The sequence below is a fragment of the Prenolepis imparis genome, unplaced genomic scaffold, assembly GCF_030444845.1.
Source record: "Prenolepis imparis isolate NDT839.2.m4 unplaced genomic scaffold, iyPreImpa1.0 SCAF_13, whole genome shotgun sequence".
NCBI lineage: Eukaryota > Metazoa > Arthropoda > Insecta > Hymenoptera > Formicidae > Prenolepis > Prenolepis imparis.
The window spans coordinates 4,667,709-4,692,731 of NW_028141171.1; the positions used below are offsets into that span (position 1 = coordinate 4,667,709).

The window sequence follows — 25,023 nt, forward strand, 5'->3', positions numbered from 1 at the left end:
ACATATGTACGTTCATTATGATGTCGATATCGCGAACGCTATCTGAATCAAATCTGCGCAGGAATTATAACTTACTAAGCGAATACGTAGCATGCGCAAAATGCGAGGTTCAAGTGTCAATACAGACTTTCTTACTGAATATACATAAACATAGACATGACCTAGATGTCTTGAAATGTGATAAGATAATTTTCCACTCTCTTAATTCTATTTATCTCTTCTTATGTTTAAGTATTAACACATTATTTGAATATTTATAATATTTAGATTTTAGTTATGTATTTCTTAAATCTGGATTATATTTTCATATATAATATTTCAATCCTATAAATACTAAAATATAATATAATTGGTGGATATCTTACCAAAGATATCTAATCTAATATCAATAATGATTGCGGTTGACAATTTTCGTATCTTTTGTACGTTTTATCTTAGTTAGTAAGCAATCAAACTAGTATATAACGGTACACGTGTAGTAAATAACCGCAATTACGTATATAATAATTCAAGTATTTTTGAAAAAGTTTAATTATTAAAAAATATAAAATAAAAAAATTCTTTTTCTATGGGTATCTATGACTGGATTAATAATAAATTTAAGGAATATATAATATTTATTATCGTAAAATTAGCTTTTCATTAAAGAACACATATAGCCAAGGAGGAAGGGAGGGAAGAAATATATATTTTTTTTGCATCGCGCAAAAATAGTACAAATTTAGTACTATAATAATCTTAAAATCTATTCTTTCCCTTTCTCGAGAAGATTATTTTTGTTAATTAAATTAATCATTGCATTATTAAAATTAAATTAAATTATAAGTTATTTTCTTGTTCTACAATTTTTATAATATTGTAGTTACAATTTTAATAATCTACACATATACATTTTATATATCAAACCACAACAAATCACAACATTAATAAAACATTGGAATATATTTATTAAAGTTAGGGGCTGCGGACAATAAAAGAAATAAAGAACGGAATAAAGAAAAGAAAACAGGAACAGGGAGCAGTTCAATATAAAACATATGAAATATAATTTGAAGTAATAATACATTTCATATGTTTTATATTCAATTTTATAATAGGTTCGTTCTTTTTAGCTGCACTGATGCACTAGTGCACACTGGTGCAATAAGTTAAAGTGAGACAAATATATTTTGTTTCACTCTAACTTATTGCATTAGTTCATCAGTGCAGCTAAAAAGAACAAACCTAATAAAGCGCTCTATGTTAATCGATCTCTTCAATGATATCGATTAATCGCGAAAGATCGATAATTTCTCATTAGACAGTTGGCATCACTGCGGGACTGCGGCGACATCCGCATACATTTCGTGTGTCGCGCCGCGCGGATCGTAGCTTCGTATAATTATAATTGTCGCGTGCTGTTCTCTCAAATATGCGTCGCGCATAATTAACAAAAGCGCATAAAATATGCGTACGATTAGTAGCGGGAGTGTCGAAGTATGAAAAGTTGGGAGTTCCGCACAAAGTATCGCGCGATCGATTAAAATCGAAAGTACGTCGGGAGTGTCGTTCAGATTGTCGTGCTATTATTTTATTTTGCTGATTAATCAGCATAATAATCGCGTGCGCGCGATCGTATTTTCGCCAAAAAGAGACGCTATAAGTACGAACAAAAAAGGAGGAGAAAGAGAGGAGGCTCGGGGAGGCATCAAGCAACGACAGAGCAACCTTGTGTCGTAAGAAGATTATAACTTATTTCGTTTATTACTTGTACAATTATAATAAACGATTCATATTTTACATGAATGTATAACGTAATGCATAAGATGGATTTTGGATACATTTTACTTTTCAAAACTTTTAACTAATTTTTAATAAATAAATTATAATACAATTCTCATAATAATACACGCAACTTTTTATATGAAAATTATATTTTATCATATTTTATATACATTTACATCTAATTTATTCGACGAAATATAATTTATATGAAATTTATATAATTTATTATTTGATTATAATCGCGAAAGACTCTAATCTCTATAATTATTATTTTGACAGGTGGCATCACTGCGGCGACTTTCCGCGTATTTTGTCAGTTGGCATCATTGCGACATCCCGCGTAAATTTCGTGTGTCGCGCCGCGCGGATCGTAGCTTCGTTTAATTATAATTGTCGCGTGCTGTTCTCTCAAATATGCGTCGCGTATAATTAACAAAAGCGCATAAAATATGCGTACGATTAAAAACGGGAGTGCCAAAGTATGAAAGTAAGTTACGTACGATTAATTGTCGGGAGTTCCGCACAAAGTATCGCGCGATTAAAATCGGAATAAATGTCGTATAGAGTCGCGTACGGTTAACGTCGGGAGTGTCGTTCAAGTTGTCGTGCGATTATTTTATTTTGCTGATTAATGCGCGCGCGTGATCGTATTTTCGCGAGCGTGTGCTGTGTAAGTGCCAAAAAGACGCTAAAGTACGAACAAGAGAGGAGGAGGAGGCCCGGGGAGGCATCGGGCGTCGACGAAGCAACCATGTGGTAAGCAGAAAATAATTAAAACAAATTTATATTAAATTTATTATTTAAATATTTATTAAATAAATTTTAAAATAATTTAATATTAAGAATAAATTTGAAATAAAGTTAAAAAAAAAAAATTTGAGAAAAAAATTAATATTTAAGGTAATTCACAGAAAAATAAAAAAAAATTATTATATTCAACTTTGTTACAATTAGATAATTAACAATAAAAAATTGTATTATATATATGTATATAATTTTAATATTGTTTATACAATTTATAATTTATTTAACTTACTTTTTAAAAATTAAATTTGATTATATTTTATATAAATTTAGATCTAAAAAATAATTAAAAAGTTTAATAATTTTTATTAAATATATTTTACGATACAAATTAAATTTAATTTCGCATTATTGACTTTTTCAAATATTAATTATTTTAAAAACTATTTTGTATACATATATAATTTGTGTTTTTTATATGTTATAGATCAACGTTTTGTACCACAGAGCTCCGCTGTTGCAGATCGTATCGGTGAGTGTATTGCATGTATATATATTTATATAACATTATCCGTATGTGTAGATTATAATCATACCAAAAATTAACTAGAGCGCAATTCAGAAAAAAGAGTTAAGAAATTATATGTTTACTTTTCCATTAAAACAATGAACTACATAATTTTCTTTAAAAAATATAAAAAATATATATGTCAAGCAAATAAAAATATTAAATATTCTCGTTTTTGGTTCATGTACATTTACATATTATGAACATGATTAAACTTTCTGGCGATTATTTCTGTTATATATTAAAAATTAAATTATATAAATATAGCTGCGCAAACAATAAAATGAATAAGAAAGGGAATAAGAAAGGGAATAGAGAACAGAAAGCAGGAACAGGAAATAGGGAACAGTTTAATATAAAACATATGAAATGTAATTTATAGTAACGCAGAATAGAGAAATTTCATCACATAGCACTATTTCTCTATTTTGCGTTACCTACTAAATTATATTTCATATGTTTTATATTGAACTGTTCCTGTTTTCTGTTTTTTTTTTCCTTGTTCCTTATCTTTTATTGTGCGCAGTCCTTAAGATTTCAAGTAACATATATATATTTTAAAACGCTCTTAATCGAGTGAAATTAATCGTTATATTAGGGAGGGTAAACAAATCTACAAAATAAAGCGCAAAATGCGCGATAATAGCCATTCATGAAAATTAATTTGAAATGCAAGAAACAGGATATTCAGTGTTGCTGTATTAACATCTCTTGAAACACGATTATTCCGTATGAACAATAGCGATTATCAGCTCGCTCAAAATCAATTGACTCCTATGATTAACCATTTGTAAGCGTATCGAAGCAAATGTCCATATATTGAAGTAGATATTACGCGTGATTTATTCGGAGTAGAAATCGAATCAATATAAAAGGGATGAGAATTGTAAATTACTGTTTCATGGTATTTACAAGTTAATTATTTCTTTAACATTATTTTTGAATTGAAATACACCTTACACTTTTGAGAAAACGTGATTTATTATCTTAAAATAGTTAGCAGTTAGTTTATAATAATATGCAATTTGCTTCATTTACATGAAGTTAAATTTGCTTTCATCACATTTGATAAATCATTGCATTATTTATTTTTTTTTGTATTGTTAATTGCTTTTTGGTAACATTCGAAGTTCAAAAAACATATTCAAAAAATATATCGAATGTATATAATATACAATCTTTTTAGAAAGAAGGGAAGAGATAATTACATTCACATAATAAAAATGCTGCGATTAATAAAACTATATATGCTTATATATTTTGAATTAAATTGTATCATCGTATAATCTCTATCATATAATATTTGTCGTATATTTATCGTATATCATATAATATCTGTCATATTTCTAGAATAACATTTCGCATAGTACAGTCTTTACTATTAGCTATTAACTTCCTGGTCCTCGACTTTATACAAATGCTAATTTTATAAATTCTACGCAATAATAATAGTAAGTTAATATAAAGATGTTTAAAGAGAGATAAATTGATAATATTTTTTGATGACATTGTCACATTACACACCAGCGGAAAATGTCTTCATAAACGCGATACATAAATATATTTTATATAAGAAAAATGATATTCATATATGTGATTATAAACGTTCATTATTAAAAAATAAACTAAATTAAAAGTAATATTGAAGAACGCAATAAATTTGTTTTATCTCTATTAAAATTTATTTATTTAATAGAGAAATTGCAGTTTATTTAAGATGTTAAACAAACTTATTTTTAACAAACTTCATATTGCAAGAAATAAATTTCTAGGAAATAAATTTTTATAAGAAAATAAGTTTTCTTTTGAAGTATATTATATTTTAAATATTAATAAAAATAATAGAGCATTTGTCCCATAAAGTTTATAATTAATTTATAATTAATTTATAAATTATAATTCTAATTATAACTAATTTTTACAAACATATTATTATACGAAACAAAAATAATGTAATATTTTTATTTCGTATATTATATGTATATTACCACAAAAACATTATATAATAGCACATCATTAAAGTATACATCTTACATATTTATAGAAGTATTTTTATGTATCGATATATACTTTGATTACCGATTTATATAAAGTACTTTGTCCGCAAATAATAGAATAAAATTAAACAAAAATTAATTCCACATTCTATTAATTCAATTAGCTATGTAAAATTAAATTTACAATACTCTCGTATAACTTAAGTTAACAAATATACATATATGTTTTAATGGAATCATTGCAATATATATTTATAAAAATATGAATTCTTAAGAAATAATAATCGGCAAGATAATATTTTCTCTTATAACATTTATACATATAAATGAATATATCTGTTACTATATAATCTAAAAAAATATGTGTGGACAAATCCTTCTATAAATTTATTTGTATAACACGAATTTTATATGACGCTATATATAATAAATATTCTTTTCCATCAGATTAATTTACAAATTATAAACATTTTATCAGATATTATATATATATACCTAAATCTCTATACTCTCTATACTCGTATAAGAATTAATGAATTATATATCAAGAGAGCTCTGTTAGAGCTTTGTTAGACCAACTAGAAAATCTATGTGTACCACAAGGCACTGATTGTAAAAAACAAATACTAATGAAAGTCTCCAAATTCTAATTTTACTTCATTCTTTCTATTTAATTCATGTTGATCATATAATTATAATCTATTCAAAACCTGCATAAATAAAGATTATTTTTTCGCAAATTTACGCTTTAAGTATCTCTAAACTTATAAAATCTTTGTTGTGCTTTATAGCACATTCGTACAATATATATATATATATATATATAAGACAAAATAAGTAATAATTCATATCTTTATAAGACCCAATTTTATAGATCAATGTTTACATATCATCTTATGAATAAAATTACTTCATAATAAAGAATGCAAGAATATGAATAAGTAAAATTGGACGAATTATCATAATATTAAGAGTGCAAAAGTTTGCAAGATGTTCTATTACATTAAATTTATCCTAATTTAGACTAATTTAAACTGCGTTGTTTCCTTGAGAAACTAATAATGAAGTAAAAGGCAACATCCTGAATTATCTGAATAGGATGACTTATCATCATATCTTATAATTTTTGCACTCTACTTATAACCAATTATTTCTTTAAACATTTGTGCATTTACAATACATAATCCGTGTTGAAAATTGAAACATTTTGTGAGATATTCTTCATAAAAATATAATCCTCGCTATATATTATTCTATATATAATTTCTTTATATATATTAACAATCAAACCTACTTACAATAGTAGAATAGTATTGAAACAATAGGTGTGTATATGTATATATATATATATATACATACCTATTATGTAAATGTAGCTATGTTCTTTTTCATGCTTTTAAATAAGCTAATGGAAAACAAAAAATTCAATAAAGAATGAATTTATTAGATAAGATTCAGAAATAAAAATAAAAATATAATTAAAAAAATTGACAGGAAAATTAAAAAATTAATTTGATTTTTATAAGCCGATATAAATGTATATTACGTTTGTTTTGATATACTTGATCGACTAAGAATAATTTTGCTCTTTTTGCGAGATGCATCGTTTAATGGCTCAGAATCTTCTTGAATGGCTTGAGGATATTTTTGATCAGGATAATTCCATGCTTGTATATCAGCTGTACCAAATATTTGATAGACAATATACGTGATGCAGGATACACCTGCGGTGACTGCAAATACGTTTCTCCATGCATCGAGAGATTGCTATTGAAAACATATTATTTATATATATATTGTTGTTTTTAATTTTAATAAACGATAAAAAAATATATAATACTTACGCTTTCTTGCGTAAGTAGGCCAGCTACTATAGGAGATAGAAAACTAGCACTCATGTGAATTGTCTGTGCGAACGCCAACACTGGCCCTAAAAGAAAATATCGATTTATAAATACTCACACTTTTGCTAAATAAATGCGAGCGAAAATTGTGCGCACTCACCAGCAAAATTGGGTGCGATGTCGACAATATTAGCCATTGCACCCGCGTAACCAGCTGTTATGAGAGTGACAGCTATGAACCATACAATTAAAACGGGGATAATCTCACAACCTAAGTATCCAATTAAAATTACGAGGATTCCAGGAACCACTTGAGCTATAAGAAAAAAAAAAATAATAAAACGATTAGTTGTAATTCGAACATAAGAGTTTCCAAGTATTAATTAAATGAAAAAAAAAAACCAACAAACAGACTTACATAGCATAGTAAATATCTTGCGCACAGTGATTAAAGTCATAATTTGCCGCGTAACTAGGAGATCTGCGACGTAGCAAAATACAACAGAACTTAAATAGCTACAGATAAAAGGAGCACCTGACAGGATACCATTCTAAAAAGAAAAAATAAGTTTATTAATCTCATCACATTGATAAAATGAAAACAAAGATCTTTGAATAATAAATGCGTACTGCCTGTATACTGAATCCTAATACCGTCTTCATGTACATCGGGCCGGGAATGATAAAGACATAATGGACCCATATTCTTCCAAAAGTTGTGATACCGATAGCCCATGCTGGCCACGACGTCAGTATAGATTTCCAAGGTACAGGCATATCCTTTAACATATTAAATAATATGTTAACGCGCTTGTTCGCGTAAAGAAGACACTGTTGAATAACAGATATATATACTGCCTTACCTCATTCGCTCCGATAACTTGGTTTCTAACACATTCCTGAATGTAACGAAGTTCCAACTTAGATATTCTGGGATGCGAGGCAGGAGTGTCGAAGGCGCAGAAATACCAAAACACGCACCAGACGAGGCCGATGCTACCGGTTGTGTAGAATACGATCCTCCATCCGAAATGGGCGGTGATAAACGCGCACAACGGGTAGGTTAAGCCGATGCCGATGCTGAACCCTGAATATAGATAATCTAGATGTTAGGAGTAGCTCACCCTACGTGCCGGAGGAAAGAAACATGATGACTTGTCGAATGATGGCCGCCGGTCTTGGTTTGTTACGACACTCATGCTCGGTGATGATCGCTCTAGTCACGATGTATGTATTTCACCCTGTAAAGCGATTCAAGTAAACACTTAGTACGCGGAGACGAGGACATGATGAAGCTGTTAATGGTGGGACAATGAAACTTCTATATCTGCAAATAATAAGAGCGTAAAGTCGTTCTACCTGCAAATGGAGTGTCGCTCACTCTTCATATATAGAGAGCGGTATTAGAAACAAGTATCGTAAATAAATGAAAAATTAATAATATAAAACAAGTTAAAAGAAGCAGACTTTTATTTAATATTCTAGTTATATTAAATAGATAGGATATAATTATTTGTAGTTAACAAGAATATTTTTAACATTACGGAATCTCTCACACACATCGTGTTATTACATTATATTAAACTAAATAAGTAATAATGTTTATTTAGTGAGGGTTTACGAGTCGATAAATATATCAATATTATTTTAGAGCACATTTCGTGTTAGTAGCAAGAGATGAGTTTGAGTTTAGAAATACTTGGGTTAGTAAACAAGCACAGATAGATAAACGCGCCGTATCAAAATAAAGCTTGCGGTCCGTCTCTGACAAAATTTAAGAGTGATTAGATTAACTCGTATGGCAGACTGGACCAATAGGTAGAATATACTGATATGCATGTAAAAAGAGACAAGTATATATACATATACAATAATATGTTTGACGAGAGTCCGGCTGATTCTACCAGCTGGAAGTATACTCGGCCTTTCTCATGCTGTTGAGCGGTCGCTGTTGAGTATACCTCTCGGTCCGGCGAATGCAACCTCGTGGAGATGAACTATTCAGAATCATTAATTAAATCGATCAAGTTGTGCAGATGAAACGCGCGGAGCGCGTTTATATAGAAAATAAAAATTATTATTCGCATATTTAATAACGAATTATATTCTTGCTCCGGAATTTTGACTGAAACAATAATGTATATAATATATAGAATAAATTATTGCTTCTCATTCGAGCTTGCGTATTCCATTCTGAAAGAAGCGTGCATTAGTATTCACGAAAAACATAATTAAAAGGGAGTATATGACTTTAAATTTATTACACTTGCGACGCAATATATGACGGAACGCTATATAGCTTTAGCTTAATTTTGCCGAACGTATCGAAGTTTCACTGTAACACATGAAAATCTGTTAGCGACTGACGTTTGATAACGTACCTTGGAAGGAAGACATAAAGCGTGAGCGTTCTGCGGGTGGAATCCAATATCCGATTACGGCGTACATTGCGGGCCACGTGAGTCCCTGTTTTTACACAAGAAGAGATAAATATAAATTATTATTAAAATCTATTCCAAATAATATAAATCCAAGCAATATTTAGAAGATAGTTAAAAAGTCTCCAAAATTTACAACATTTTAAAATTGTTTTTACGATGTTTAGATATTTGTTTCTAATATAATAACAAAATAATAGTAAAATTTATATAATATTGAAGTTTTTGGTGATTCTATTCGGTGATTACATAAAGACTTACACTCGCGATGCCTTGTATACTGCGTAACGCTATCATTGCCCCGTAATGAATCTCCGCGGCAATCGGCATAAGAAGGCTACATACGGCAGTAATGGCTTGAGATCCACCAAATATGGTTTTAGTGCCGAAATATTGAGTGAGAACACCACCGAGCATTTGCGAGAGTATATAACACCAGTAAAAGGAGCTGATAATGGTTGACTGAATAGCTGGGCTCCATTCGAACTCGCCTTCCTCCTGTAAATAAAAACGACTTTGTATAGTTTATACTCCGTTAATTACAGCAAGCTTCCATTAATTAATTTCTTTAATATTTCATTATATTTTTTATAATCTTTAATATTTAAAGGAATTCAATAAACAGTCTAAACGAGATCTCTATTATTTGCATAAAAACAATGCTGTAGGTACTCTATAATTTCTGAGAAAGAATAGTAAGCGTTATTTTCAATTTTTTCGCCATTATTGTATAATTGCAAAAATTTTTTAATGATATTACAAAAGTTTGTTAAAAATTAAAATTTTATTTTATTTTATTCGCTTGAATCATTTTTACAATGTTGATGATAAAGAAATATTAGTTTTGCATGTCATGATTCCCGGATGACAAAGAATAAATGTTATCATTATTTCATTTTGTCAATGTAAAATGAATGACTCATTACGAATACGTCTCTTGTATTCAATGAATCACTTTTCATCTTACACATTAACAATAAAACATGTATAAAAAATCTTGTCAATCGAGCTTATATTCCTCGACATTAAATATTGCAGATGTCCAAATGTTTTGAACTTCAGCTTACAAGAGTCATTTTTCTCGCTTTTTCTCTCTGGTACATACATAATTACATCTATATAGATTCATAATTGTTTTAAAAAATTATTTAAAGTATTTTCGCGTTAAAAAAATTTTTCTTTTCTTTTATATACTATTGTATTTTTAAATAATTCTAAATACTATATTTATACGTGAAACTACACAAAACTATACTCCTTAAAGAAATTTTGCATGACATCTCTCGATGACACGTGGAATATATTTACATCAGGTTTATAAAATGACAATGGTACCTACATCGTATTCATCGTATTCATACAGGTTGTCGTGACGTTAATCGTGCAAGTCATTATAAGAAGTATCCTGACCTGATTGTGACTGAGTAAACATTATGCACGCACATATACATATACATATATTTCTATTCCCATTTAAATATATTTTAAACTTGACAAAAAATGGCAAAAAAATAATTTTGTTAGTGCAGAAAATGATACGCAACTGTGTAATAGGAAAAAAATTATGCACTATGCAATTTATCACATATTATCGCAATTAAGCATACCTCCGGTCTGATTACAGTGGTATTTTCCTCATGTGACACATTCGACATTGTGTAACAATGAACTGCGATGGTTCCATTGTTCGATGTTAACGGTATTTTTGCCATAGCCACCATAGCGATGTTAATGTCCGTTCTCATCATGAAAGACACGAGAAATCCGGAAAACGAGAGCATGTACAGCACGACCCGTGCTGGTACCATATCTGTAATCAGAAAATCTGTATAATTATCAGAGACAATGACATATTGTTCATATCGATGAATTTGCATTATAGAAAGAGAATTTATAATGGTAGCAATTGTGTACAACATTTTCTTCAATAAGCAAAGAAGGCTTTTTTCTTTAACAAATCATGTCACATAAAGAATATTACCTCCTAATCTTCGTAAACTGCAAGATGACCGTTCTTTATACATATCAGATTCTTCATACCTGTAAGATAAAATTATTGCAGAATATTCCACAGATAGACAATGAAATCGTTAATCGCGTTTTAAGATAAATAACATCTTTAATATACTCGATCGTCAATTTGCTTAGCTTGAACTCTATCTATGTATGAAAAGAAAGGCGATAATGGGAAATACGATAAAATAATCGTAACATACATTTCGTATAATGTATGACGAGATTAAGTACTTTTCTGCCCAGAAAGTTTGTGCAAATAACAAAGAAAAATTATATAGAGTCCTGAAATTATCAGATTCCTTTTAATAGCAGATTTTTTCGGCTAATTTTGGATCGCAATTTTTTTCTTAGAGATAATATCGAAGGATGTCATCATTTTTTTTACAAGTTTTGCATTATATTTTATAATTGTATATATTTTTGTATAACTATTTTTGTGTAAACTTCAACTTGAAATTTTAATAAGTAAATTTTATCTGAAATTAACAATGTAAAAATGGAAAATGTAGTTTTGTTGATCTGTTGATTCCACAAAATTTAGTTTATGAAAAAACCTTTTTCAATTAAAAAATCGTTAATGTTTGGATATTTTTGCTAAGGGAAAATCTTTTAGCAAAAAGATATTCAGACATTTTGAGACACTCTATATACTATACAAAGATATGCAAAAAATGTATATAATGTGTATAAATAGAAAAATAGGAATATATACACATATGTTCTCATATACATATGTCTCTTTACCTTTGAGATTCTTCCATTTTTTGTGCAGGTACAATTGTTTGAATAAAGTATACGAATATTTTGTGCGAAATAAAAGCACAAAGATCACCTCGGATTCTGTAAAACAAAGAGAATTTATTTAATTCAATAATCGTTATTTTGTAAAAGCAAATCATGCATGGCACGATTCGATTTATATGAGTTTTCGAGTTGCCCAACGTATAATATGGCGTCAATAAAGCTCTTGCAAGGTATTCAAAGTATTGCATCGAGGTCACAACTTATGAGAATGAGATAAAATTCCCCAACGCGGAATTTATATCGACATTCTCGAAATTCTAAGGAAGCCGTCGCAAAAAATTTATTTATGATTACTATCCATTAAGAACACGGAAGAGAAATTAATTTTATGAAAAAAATTGCAGACTTAGCTTTTTACTCACACAACAGATTGTGGATAAATCGTTATGATTTAATTATTGTGCACGTTACTAATTGGAATTTTGTACAAATACTAACAACGCATCTGCAATAGCAGAAATTTATTGATTCAAGGTCTTCATTATTGTTATGCATATATGAAATCTTTGTAGGCTATATATTTTGCAGAATAATCAACAGTTACCTATTATATTATTTACAATATCGATTTGAACTATTTTTCGCTTGTAAAATAGAGTATAATTTAATATCAATTTATATATATATATATATATATATATATATAATTATTATTATTATTATTAAAGGAGATATATAATAAAATTAATTATATATATATAATTAATTAATATCAAAATTAATTATATATTATATACAAAATTATCAGATTATCATACATTTTCTTGTTCTTTAATCAAATTCAAAAAATTTACTGTTAAAGGAAAATGTGATTATTCTGGCACACTCTGTGTAAGCATGTCGGGTTGGACGTAGAAACGAATCACATATATTATTTATTATTAGTGTATTTTTAAATTCCTTATTTTATGTATGCAATAAATTATATTAATCAACAAATTTCTGTTTTAAATTTGTGCGATACATACAAATGAAATGTTCAGCTAATCTCTGTAATGATTTGAATGAAACATATAGGCACATGAAATATTAAATTTTCGCAAGAGATTATTGCCATCAAATAAGAGATGATTGCGAAATAATAATGATAAAGTTAGATATAGAAGATATACGATGACTATGCAAAATGATGATTATATAAATGAAAATAATATAATTGAAATTAAAAACATACTTTTCAAAAATAGAACGTGTATATATACATATATATTGTATAAAATATATAGAGTAAAAATTAAATAGTTTTTACTTTATTACTTTTATTAATGTAATATAAAAAAATTTCATTATTTTGACAATACAACATAATCGCGTAATATTATAAGATTTACATAGTATACAACAATAGATAATAATATATTTTTTGATAATAGTTTGTCTAATATTAAATAAATTGTATTCAGATTTATATTATACATACAAATACTAATATTAATATCAAAATGTTCTTAATTTATCGTATCAAAGATGTTATTCAAACAAAATATCAAAAATTAAATCATTAAAGTATAGTTATATGTATTTAGATAAATATTAGATAAACATACTTTTTATGTTGTAGTATTAATGAATAAACTTATTAATTGTTAGAAGATTAAATCAAACACATTATATTCGTGTATTAGGAGGAAAATCGAACTGCTTAATACGACTGCGATGTCTAATATACATATATGATGTCTTTCATCTTATTTGCATATCTCAAGGTAAAGCATTGGATAAAACTTGTTGAATAAATCGTGATAACGAATAATTGAAAAATCAAAAATACATTATTATGAGCCATTAAAAATATATATCTATTAAAAAAATGACATTTCTATGCAAAAACTATCTGTGTGAATCCACTTTAAAAAGTAGAACTTCTAGTTTGTGTAGAGAGATAATTAAGGAAAAGCTGTTACATATGTTAAAAACTATATGTTAAAACCTAAGTTTAAAATTATAATATGTTACTTTAATTTTCTAAAGTCTAAAAAAATAATTAATAGTTTTTTAAAGTCTAAAGAAATAAAGAAAAAAAATAACAGTCTTAACTTTATGTAAAATTATAGATACTTTGTAAAATTTGATATGGTACCTGATATTGACGGTTTATACAAATTAATATAATACACTCTGTTTTAACTTTTCCATGAAATATTTCTATTAACAACAAAACTGTATCCCTCTTTAGAGAAATATGTTGCAATTATTATTATTATATTTCCTTTCTCTTTTCATTTGATTGAAAAAAAAAAAAAAATTACATAGTGTAACGTTCATTATCTTCATTTTCAATAAATCACGTTGATGGAGTAAGAGCTATTTGATGCAAAAACAGCAGCACATGATTATTCTATTTGTAATAAATGCGATTTACTATAGCATTGGTGAATGGATAAACTTGCCACATCAACATTTTCTTCGTTTTTCCGAATCATGTCATGTTGAATATATAAACGACCTCAATTATGACTGATAGATTAGTTTAGTTGCACAAATCACACATACATGTTTGCTTATAACAAAAATGAAAAGGAACATAATGTCAACGCTGTCTGAAGTGTCACTTACATACGTCAAAGATGAAGCTTGGAAAAAACGCGCGGAAAAAACGCGATTACAATTTCATGAGACCATGCGATAAACGCGATTCGAGACGTGCAGTGAGCGTAAGAAATCGCAATACAATCGACATGATTACAGACGGAACGAAATGCCGGCACTGAAAGGCACAACCGAACCACGAGGCGTTGACTATCTTTACCCCACCATTGCGCCTGTTTTCGATCGTGTTCTTGGTAGCGAGACGTGAATATTATACCTCTATCACTGAAAAAAAAAATTGTTAACTTGACTAAACCGTTCAATTAAATTACTATTTTGTTAATTGAACATATATTAGTATTTAAGTCAAGTACACATTTTGTTAGATTTAATATGTTTTATTTAATTTAAATATTTTTATATGTTCAGTTAACAAAATATTATTTAGTTGAACGGTTTAGTCAAGTTAACAATTTCTTGTTTTCAGTGTATTTTAAAAATAAAACCTGATATGAAATTGTGAAATACTTTTTAATAGTTCCATTATCAATAGTCATGTGCTCGCAATTCAAAATAATGACTCTTTCGAAAAGCTTATTGTATATACCTATATAGAAAAAAACTGTAAAAAATTATATGCAATAATAGTCAAAAAAGCTGCACGCGTATAATACATTTAAAAGTAAAATTTACGTAGTTTTAACGTTCATTAAATTATATTGAAATGAGTTTACGCTAATTATCTGGCAATAGAAACATGATTTATTGATTTTCCAAATGATATTATATAGTGTGACGAATGAGTGGGGGCAGGTAGCGAAGTAAGCAATTATTGCATCATAACTGATAATTAATTGCTGAAAACTGGATCATAACATTCTAATTAAATTCTAATACGGTGTCATTAATATCGTATAAAGTTTGTAAGATAATTACAAAATAATTAATACTTAAGAGAGTGACTTTCAAACGACCATTTTATATAAGAATAAAATTGAAGTGATTTGTGCGATAACTCAGGAATGCGTTACATCAGTAACGCGGTTAATTGTATAGTATAGTAGATAAAGCTCGAAAAGCAATTTAGAGAAAAATATATATTCTAATTCGCAAAAATTATATATATATTTTATTTTAGGAAATATATTCATCGAAATATTATATACAAACTGGTAACTCTTTTCATACGCAAATTATTATAATTTATCATTCTTCTCTTACAGCAGCGTGTACATAGAGTTGTCGATACAAAACACATTATACATATACTCGTTATAAATTATTTCTTAGGTATATTCTTAAGTGTATTCTGCGGTGAAATATAGAGGCCGCGTTTCTTGATCGATCAATAGTTCGTGTCATATTATAACTAGACAAATGATGATTCTTGATACATGTTTTGGTTGACCTTACAAGTTTCAAGGGTCTCCTAATACACGTGTCATCCTTTTCGATGCTATACGACTTGATAAATTAGTAATTTTATGTAATTCAGACTCTCTATAATCAAGTCGAGTGATTTCGAAGAACCACTGCTTTTCTCATCTAAACAATCTCATTGTCGCCCGCAATATTGGGCTTAATTATCTCATGATTGACCTTATCAAGTTTATAATCGAGGCAAGTCACGCAATTCGACCAAATGGAATTGCACGCGAAGTGAGCATACGCGCATCACAATGACCATGTATATGTAATACATTTACTATACAGTTTCGTTTCTAAGAAGCAGAACGTTATATTTCCTTATATAAGTATTACTCTCACAAAATATAAGCTCTTATTACATTAATTTATCGAATAAATGTAGGTATTATTTTGCCGTAAAAAAATAATATAATTTTTCTAGAAAACGATAATAAGATATCAAAAAGGATGAGTTCGAGATATTTATTGAAAAAAAAATCAATTGTGTGAATATCATGAAGAAAATAGTATAGTGAATTCGCAGGATATTGCATATTATATTATAATTATGTGCAACAGGTAGTAAACACTATTTGACTTGACAATTTTTTAATTGCATAACATGAATGAAGAAAATTGCCTACAATTACGAGGATAAATCCACTTACAAAATAAACCTTATGAAATTTCTCTTCGATTTTGATAAATTAAAATAAGATAATGGGCAGATGTTTTATATTCTATGTATTCTAGATTCTAGTTATATATACGTGGTTAATTTTCTAAAAAATTTTAATTATAATTATGATTTCGTTTTAGTAAATTATAGGGGATGGTAAATGATGCTTTTTAAAAGAGTTATTTTATAGAGTCGAGAAATTAAAGACAAATTTTATACGTATATAATTTTGTTTATAATCTTATTATTTTATTTATATTATATTATATTTATATTATTGTATTATATTTTTTTCTTGAACAGTTGTAATTTTTCATTCTCGATGTTTCGGGAGCAAACGTGCAACTATAATGAGAAAAATATAATAATACAACAAGGTAAAATATAATAAGATTAAACAAAACATGTAAAGTTAGTATCTTTCTCTCTATACAAAAATCTCTTTTAGAAATCGATAAAAATTATTATGGTGATAATTCACATTTAATAATTGACTTATACTGACTTTTTTTTATAATTAATTAGCAAAATTGTTTTAAATAATTCTTTCGACAATGAATGTGAAATGAATGAAACAAAAAACTATTTTTTTCATATGATAATTGTTAGAGAGAGAAACTCTACAATTCTTATATATTAATGTCATTATTAATTCACTTTTGATTCTTTGTCTTCAAAGGAAGGAGCTCAAGCAATTTTTCAATTTTTTACATATAGAGGAAAAGAGAGAAACGAACACCAATAAAAAATATTCACTCTGTAGAAAATTATTCCCAAATATTATCAAAATATTTCCAAAATATTATCAAAAAAAACTATTCTGTCAGCTTAATAGCGCCTAATAAAAATGATAGTACATCCAGGCTCTACTGAATGCTAAACAAAGATCTTGAAACACTGTAAGTGTCGATATTTATATCGATATACATTACGTATTCATATCGTTACATATCGATATTCTTTAAAATTTTGATTAATCTTCCTCTCAGGAACGATATCACATCGTTAATCACATTTTTTTTTTTTTTTTTTTTTTTTTTTTAATATTAATGTTAACCAAGAGAACTATAGTGGTTATATTAACACTGATAGTCACATCGTGCTCGGTTTTGAGGTTAAGCACAGGTTAAGTGTGCCGATTTCCTCAATTTCTATGAGATGCCACGTGGCCAGGTCGTCAGCTGTCAAACTATTTTCGAGAGCGCTCGAGCGATCTGGCAAATCAAAGGTTAATCGATCGGGAACTCACCTTGGTGCCGTTTCTACGTCCAGCGAATACCTCGTGAATCGTGAACGTTCTCTTGCGCGGCATTTTCATCCACGTGACGCGGCACACGCGATGATAATTCGCGACAATTATTCGACGCCGCGGTATCAATCGACGCTCGTTCGTCCACGTCGCCGTTGGCGATCGAGGAAGACGCGTTGATACGTGATGATTAGGTCGAGAGAATGCGGCACGCGCTGCACTAGATGCACAAGACCGCCGGGTGCTATGTTTCCACTCGTTACGTCGGTCCTTTAGATGACGCCGCCGTTCACGTGACCCGAATACAAGCGATACTCCGCGATCGATTAAAAGTCACTGCGCCGACGCGCAGTGCTGTAACACGCGATGAATGAGTTGGATGTGTTGCTGACTCATCAGCAGATGATCTCGTTACGCAATGCTCCAATTAAAGATTAATTCTTTATTAATAAATGAATTCTTTTTCTCTTTCTTTTTATTTTAAGAAATAAGTTTTTAGATATTCATAGTATTCACTTAAATGTATGTTGTGAGATATTATTTTTTTGATAATGATTGAGAAAGTAATTTTGAAAGTAAAACATTTTCTTTCAATCTCATAAAAAATAATGATGTAGTTGGATATATTTTTTCAAAAATATGACATCTAATAATGACATATATCTAACGAAAAAATTAAATATATTTTGGAGACACAAATACTTATGAAAAATAAATGTTTCTTTACGTTTTAAAAAGTCTGATTCAAAAAATATTTTTTTAAAAATATTTTTTAAATAAATTTTAAATAAAATTAAATATCTTTAAATAATGTGTAAAGAAAAAAAATATTTTTTAAAAAATATTTTTTAAATATAAAATTAAATATCTTTAAATAATGTGTAAAGAATCCATTTAGATTCCTGTTGTATTAAGCTGTTTCTATATACATTGATTAAAATAATGAAATTAGCTTATTTTTTGTTAGATTTTTATTTATACTTCTAGAAAGAAATGCTAAGTTATTTAAATTGCATCGAATAACTTTAATATTCTCAAGAATAGTTATACAATTAGGCGTAAAATTTATTTTGAAGTAATTATGACTATTTATATTTGCAATTGCATATCTATTATAAATTTTTAAACAATATGTATATTATTTTATTTTTCATATCTTATATTCTGAATATGTATAAGCTATTATTATTTGTAATTCAAAATTGATTCAGTCTTGATCTTACTTTCACTACGTCTTTCAAGGTCTAATAATAAGACCTTAAAACCTGTTTATAATAAATTACAATCGCGCAAAATAAAACGTGCAAAATTTTAAATTAAATACGAATAACATTATATCGGATATTTTATTGATTGGCAAATAGAAAAATAGTGATATAAAAAGTGAGCATTATTAAAATATAAGCTTATCGTCTCTAATTTGTACTTTTTAAAATAAGAACTGGTACTTAAACGTATTACTAAAAAAAAGTTATAAATGAAAACTTTTTCTGCTCTCACACACTATAAATTATCATTTTACCTCCTTTATGTTGAATCTATTTAAATCGATCTTTCTTACGTCGCATATTGTAAATACAACTTCGGACGAATACCTAATTTTTGGCGACGTAAGAAAATTCATGTAAATGTTGTCGAATTCGTTAATTAACTCTATCATCCAAAACATGAGCCAGGGAAATTCCTCGATTCAGGCGAGAAAGAGATTTCCCAAGAATTCCTTATTCTTGTCACACGACAACAATTGCAAGTAGGTTATATTAGGATATGTCACATGTATTTATACAACAATGAAAAATGTGCAATGCTTTGGCAATCACCAACATATCAATTAAGGTAAAATAATACGTAACATTTTACCAGATTAAAGATATTGCCTTCGTCATCATGCATATCAAATCCTATAACAGGAGATTCTCAAACTCAGAAAATAGATCCATCGGAAGACAACCAAATCATTCTCGATTATAGCAAATCTTCGAATCGAATAAATAGAACGGTAATTGTGCATATATATATATATATTTTTTTTTTATGCATTTAGAATGCTAAGGAATATGCCAAATTTTACTTACATATTCGCTGCCAGGTTTCCAATGCGAATTTCTCCGCGAGAAAATTGTGGAATAATGCTTCCAAAATGACTAGGAACTCCATTCCTGTAAATAGCGTAATCGAAGAAGGTTTAAAAAATTTTATACTAAAATTTTAATATATGCAGCATACATCGAGAAGAGTTAATGTTTAATAACGAATATATAACGAAAATTTGTTAACAATTTGTTTACACAAAGTTTTGTGTTATGCGTGAAATTAGAGAGAATGCTCGCAATTTTTATGTTTTATTTAGAATTAGACCACTGTTATCGCATTGATTTTAGAAAGTGAGCTCATTAGTATGTTAACGCAAGAATTACATATGGCTGAATCGCAGATGCGAAAGATGCAAAACGTTTTGACGAAAGCAGAGGAGGGATTGCGAACCAAAGATCAAGAAATCGGTCGCTTAAAGCGGAAGGTTCTCTGTACGCTTTTCTTAATCTAGGAATGTAATATCATCCATAAATTCATAGCAAACTCTTAACAAAAATCTATTATATATCATTATTAGTTTTTATTTTATTTGTATTTTTTATATCTGTTAAATTTATTAAAAATAATATTGAATATATATTTCTTTCGTTCATGTATTCTTTTTTTCTCTTTTTCTAATTATTTTCTAATTATATAATTATTCTATACTTTTTTTATTTTAGAAAAGATATTCTTTAATTTAGTGATGTTTTTTAATTTAATCTCTCTTCGCTTTTTTGGATGATATATTATATGATAATATTTTGGCATAGATCAAAGAATGGGAAGTTAAGTACAGAAATCAGGAGCTTTTGCGGAAGAAAGAGCATCGAACTCAGGCTAACAATTCCGAATATTTCTATCAACGATGTCTGACATTAGAAAATAAGATTGTCGAAATGGAGGTTTGAATTTACGTTTTTAGATACATTCGTATTTCGTAGCAGTAACTAGCAAATTTTACAGAAGTTCTTGGCTGATTATGGGTTGATATGGGTGGGTGAAAATACGAAAAACGCAACGAATACAGATAGCGGTAGCAAGTAATTAGATTAAACATTATTAATTTGAAGAGGGAGGAGAAACTGATTTAATAATTAGTAATTCCGTTATAGTTACCTCGACGCCTGTTATGATCAGCTGATTGCGAATATCGATCAGTTAAATCTAGCCGCGGGAAAGGGCGAAGTTCACGTTTACCATAATGAGAAAGGAGGAGGAGCGAGTTTTAAAGTATTGCTCTAGTTCTGTTATATAGAAATAACGCGTTGTATCACGCGTTTAATTACACGCTTAATTAACATTTTCAACGCAAGATATAACTTTAAATGTCAAATATAAATTAATTTATCAATTGTCGATCAGTTATTGGAATTAACATAGTAATTACTCATATTTTGGTAATTGCCCATCAACATTTTCCTTATGTATTTTGTAATTGAAGACTCCTTCCTGCGTGACGTTGAAATTTTACAAAAACGGTATGACCGTCAAAGGAGGACCACTGCGATCTTACGATGATCCAACTGCGAGCTCATTTATTCGCGATATTCTGGATGGATATTTTCCGTCTGAATTGCAACAAGCATATCCTGATGGAGTACCCTTCATAGTAAATTATTAATTAAATAAGATTGTAGGATATATATACATTTTTTTTTTCTGCTACAAATTCTTTGATCAATGCGAAACCGATTATTAGCTAATGAAAATTTGATTGTCATCGGTTTTATTTTGTCTTGTAGATAGAAGATCATAGAACGGAATTATATGCAGGTGATACTGCTAGCTTTCCTGGTCATGGATATCGTTTGGGAAAGCAATCTGCAGTAGATAGTTTGTTATCAACTGACTCGCGCAGGTCAAATAATGCTCTCCAAAGATCTGGTCGTATCAGTCCTTTATCGAAAGATAATGTTTCCGAGAATATTCCGCTTTTATCGTTTCCAACAAGCCGGTATTATCACTGCTTATCCAGAGAATAGATAAATTATTAAAAAATTTGACATATATAATCTTATATGTATGTAAAGCATTTTCTAAATCGTTAATCAAGCTTTAATTCCTTCTTATACTTTTTATTAGTTCATTGAAGTCCAGAATTTCTTTGGAAACACCTTCTGCCAATCTATTCTCTCTGAGATCGCAGATTTTGGCTTCGCATAATAATGTTTGCTCGAGTTCTCATATTCAGTCTCATATTAACGCTGAATTAGCACGAACCAGTCGGCGAGAAAAAGTACAGTTATCGATAAGCAACTCTTTATATTCGTTAAAATCTTTCAAATCCCGAAAAATATTACGAAATATTATTATTCCGAAAAAAGAGAGAATTGGCTACAAAAAATATGGAATTCGATATGTCGACGAATGAACAATCGTTCTTGTCGAGGGATGTTTCGAGAACTCAAAGTGGTAACAGAACGAGATATCACAGTTCTTCCGACAGATCGTCATCCAGGTTCGCTCAAATAAATAAAAAAATAAAATCGGCATCTATTTCCGTCAAATTTGACATAAACCATAGTCTTATTTATTTTCGAATTAAACTTTGTTAGGCCGGGAACTGCCGGAAGTCGCCTTCGGCCGCGTTCGAAATCCGCTAGTTTATCTGGAGGACGATTGAATGTCGGTATGCAATCCATATTACGATCAAAAGCGTCGAGCACAGCGGAAATAAATGATATCGGCGAACTCAAGATCGCCAATCACGCTTCTGGATGTTCCACGACGAAACATCCCCGTGTTTCAAAATCGGCTACTTATACAAGGAAGAGTAATAATGCATCGGTGAGAAATGCATCTGAAATGCCAACAGCAAAATATGAGAGCAAAATCATGTTTTGCCAAAAGTGAAATGCATTCGAATATGATTAAAAATTCAAGTATTATTAAAATAATAAATTGGAAAGGCCCTGATACACAAATATACAAACTCAGGTATGAAAGGGCTAATAAGAGTCGAGTATCATTGTTTTAGCCTCCGTTATTGCATCAGATCAACGAGGCGACTGGAAAATCTGGCGAGTTGCGACTAAAAGTTAGATCATTAACCGGTAGTACTGTATATTTGGTGCATATGTTTGCCGACGAATCGGTGGCGAAATTATACGAATTACTTGATAAAGCTATGCAAACATCCGGACATAGAGGATATAAAGTAGTGTTGAGCGGGTAAGAAGATATCTATTTCTTTATCGATTCAAGATATCACCAATTCATTGTTAATTTATGAAGTGCATTCGATCTATTTGATTTTTTAATTAATATAACTATTTAAAGATATTCGCCAAAGAGGTTGGAACGTACAAATGCATGCTTAAAAGAAAGCGGGATCAGCAGAGATTGCGTCCTTCATCTTGTGAATGATTGAATGTTTATTAATTCGTGAAAATAAAATGTCCATATGTCATGTTTGTTAAAGTAACTGTATAAGCAAACGTTGTAAATTTAAAGTCTTTAATATATAAATTTATATACAAATATATATTTTAAAATATTTTTGAGATTTATTGAATTGATTACTGAAAAACTTCTCGTTAATGTATATATACTTTGTAGAAAATTAATACACAATATATACATAAACGCAATAATACATGTATGCAAATAATATAGAAACAAAATTAATATTTAATCAGAATAATTTGAATCAGAAATATTTGATAATGAGATAACGATCGATAAGCGCAAACTTTTAATTATTATTAATGATTCATCAAGGCAACGCGTGCGCATGCGATAAATACAAAAAAAAATAATCTTTAGATTTCTAATTTACTGATAATAATTGGTGTAGCTATTTCAATGATATAGGTGATAAAAACATGTTGTTCTCAAAGAAATAGATTTTTACGTTGGCATGATACATTTTGATATATCTGACACTTTCTCTTTCTCTCTCTCTCTCTCTGCCTACTTGATTATACACATATATATATATATATATATATATATATATATATATATATATTTCTCATAATTAATATATACATATACAATGGACAGAACAATATCTCAATTGTAATTAACCCCAGAGGTCATTGCTCTATGATTTAGGCTTCTAATTAGAGAATGAATTGGTTTAGTTAATTATATACTGACACGTAAATATTTGAAGATAACATTATAATTGTTATCTATTAATTATTAGTATAGTACCTTTCTTTGAAGAAAATCTGTAATGTTATTTAAAATTTTTTTATTGTATTATTTTATATAAAATATTGACAAATATCTTTTTTATTTTATAAATTAAATCAATTTTTAATTTGTTAACAAGAAAATAGAATGACAATCGTGATTTTAAAACTGATGCTCTCGAGATTACAGGCAACAGTTGTAGATAAAAAAATATGCTGCAAATATTATTGTGATGTAATGCAAATTTTTTTTTAATTATTGAAAGACTTAGTAATTTATTCACATATTTAAATTTATATTGTATATCTTTTGCTCCCTCTTTTTGCAAAATTAATTTTTTTCTGTTATTAGGTACATTACATTTTCTGTTATTACATTTTATTAATATTATAATACTGTTAACCTAGTGAGAAATTAATTATATATAATTATATAATACAACAATGATATATAATTACATAATTTTCCAATTGAGAGAATTGGATTATATAAATATTTTAAGAAATAATATTTTATATGCAAAAGAGATTTCGCATTTTATTTTTTTATTGTATTGGTAAAAAATAGAAATTTAATCAAGATAATCTATGAAAATATGTTACATTTAGCTGTAATAATTTCTATCATTAGTGAATACACGCTATGTCAAACATAATTTCAAATTACTATCAGATTTATCAAAGTACTATCTAAATCTATACGTATTTATACATGCATGAAATATGCATTAAATAATCCGGTGGATTAAATACGATAACATTTGCGTGA

General features: G+C 28.5%; 2 protein-coding genes and 1 long non-coding RNA gene across 5 annotated transcripts in view; 2 read left to right on the plus strand and 1 right to left on the minus strand.

Moving 5' to 3' along the window:
* The first annotated feature begins 128 nt into the window (after positions 1–128).
* Positions 129–25,023, plus strand: part of LOC145944699 (uncharacterized) — a 261,286-nt gene continuing 236,391 nt past the window's right edge. For both annotated transcript variants that reach the window (XR_014426726.1, XR_014426725.1), the window contains exons 1-3: positions 129–1,715; positions 2,044–2,520; positions 2,996–3,040. This is a non-coding gene — a long non-coding RNA (uncharacterized LOC145944699). The remainder of the gene's footprint in view (positions 1,716–2,043; positions 2,521–2,995; positions 3,041–25,023) is intronic.
* On the minus strand, positions 4,309–18,320 carry LOC145944468 (sialin). Of its 2 annotated transcripts, none has more exons than XM_083052805.1 (12): positions 18,040–18,320; positions 12,116–12,211; positions 11,337–11,395; positions 10,963–11,165; positions 9,617–9,853; positions 9,299–9,383; positions 7,781–8,004; positions 7,548–7,697; positions 7,336–7,468; positions 7,078–7,233; positions 6,918–7,003; positions 4,309–6,840 (listed from the first exon to the last, which is right to left on the minus strand). In XM_083052805.1, the coding sequence occupies exons 2-12, from the start codon at positions 12,130–12,132 to the stop codon at positions 6,616–6,618; spliced, it is 1,575 nt and encodes a 524-aa protein (XP_082908931.1). In that variant the 5' UTR covers positions 12,133–12,211; positions 18,040–18,320; the 3' UTR covers positions 4,309–6,615. The 2 variants fall into 2 exon arrangements, with proteins under 2 accessions (XP_082908931.1, XP_082908928.1); XM_083052802.1 differs by lacking the exon at positions 18,040–18,320 and adding an exon at positions 14,732–14,993.
* Positions 19,668–23,485, plus strand: LOC145944263 (uncharacterized). The gene is made up of 14 exons (XM_083052495.1): positions 19,668–19,789; positions 19,903–20,038; positions 20,129–20,222; positions 20,421–20,557; positions 20,886–21,017; positions 21,079–21,155; positions 21,228–21,345; positions 21,557–21,724; positions 21,858–22,069; positions 22,198–22,351; positions 22,440–22,573; positions 22,671–22,902; positions 23,093–23,286; positions 23,395–23,485. The coding sequence occupies exons 1-14, from the start codon at positions 19,668–19,670 to the stop codon at positions 23,483–23,485; spliced, it is 2,001 nt and encodes a 666-aa protein (XP_082908621.1).

Bases quoted from the DNA above. Each gene is read 5' to 3' on its own strand.
- LOC145944468 (XM_083052805.1), bottom strand. The intron at 8,005-9,298 runs GTACGTTATCAA...ATCTATATTCAG, and splicing joins CTTTATGTCTTCCTTCCAAG to GGTTCAGCATCGGCATCGGC. The intron at 7,004-7,077 runs GTGAGTGCGCAC...ATTTTCTTTTAG, and splicing joins CATCGCACCCAATTTTGCTG to GGCCAGTGTTGGCGTTCGCA.
- LOC145944263 (XM_083052495.1), top strand. From the start codon at position 19,668: ATGTTGTCGAATTCGTTAATTAACTCTATCATCCAAAACATGAGCCAG. The intron at 20,558-20,885 runs GTTCTCTGTACG...ATTTTGGCATAG, and splicing joins TCGGTCGCTTAAAGCGGAAG to ATCAAAGAATGGGAAGTTAA. The intron at 21,346-21,556 runs GTATTGCTCTAG...TTGTAATTGAAG, and splicing joins GAGGAGGAGCGAGTTTTAAA to ACTCCTTCCTGCGTGACGTT.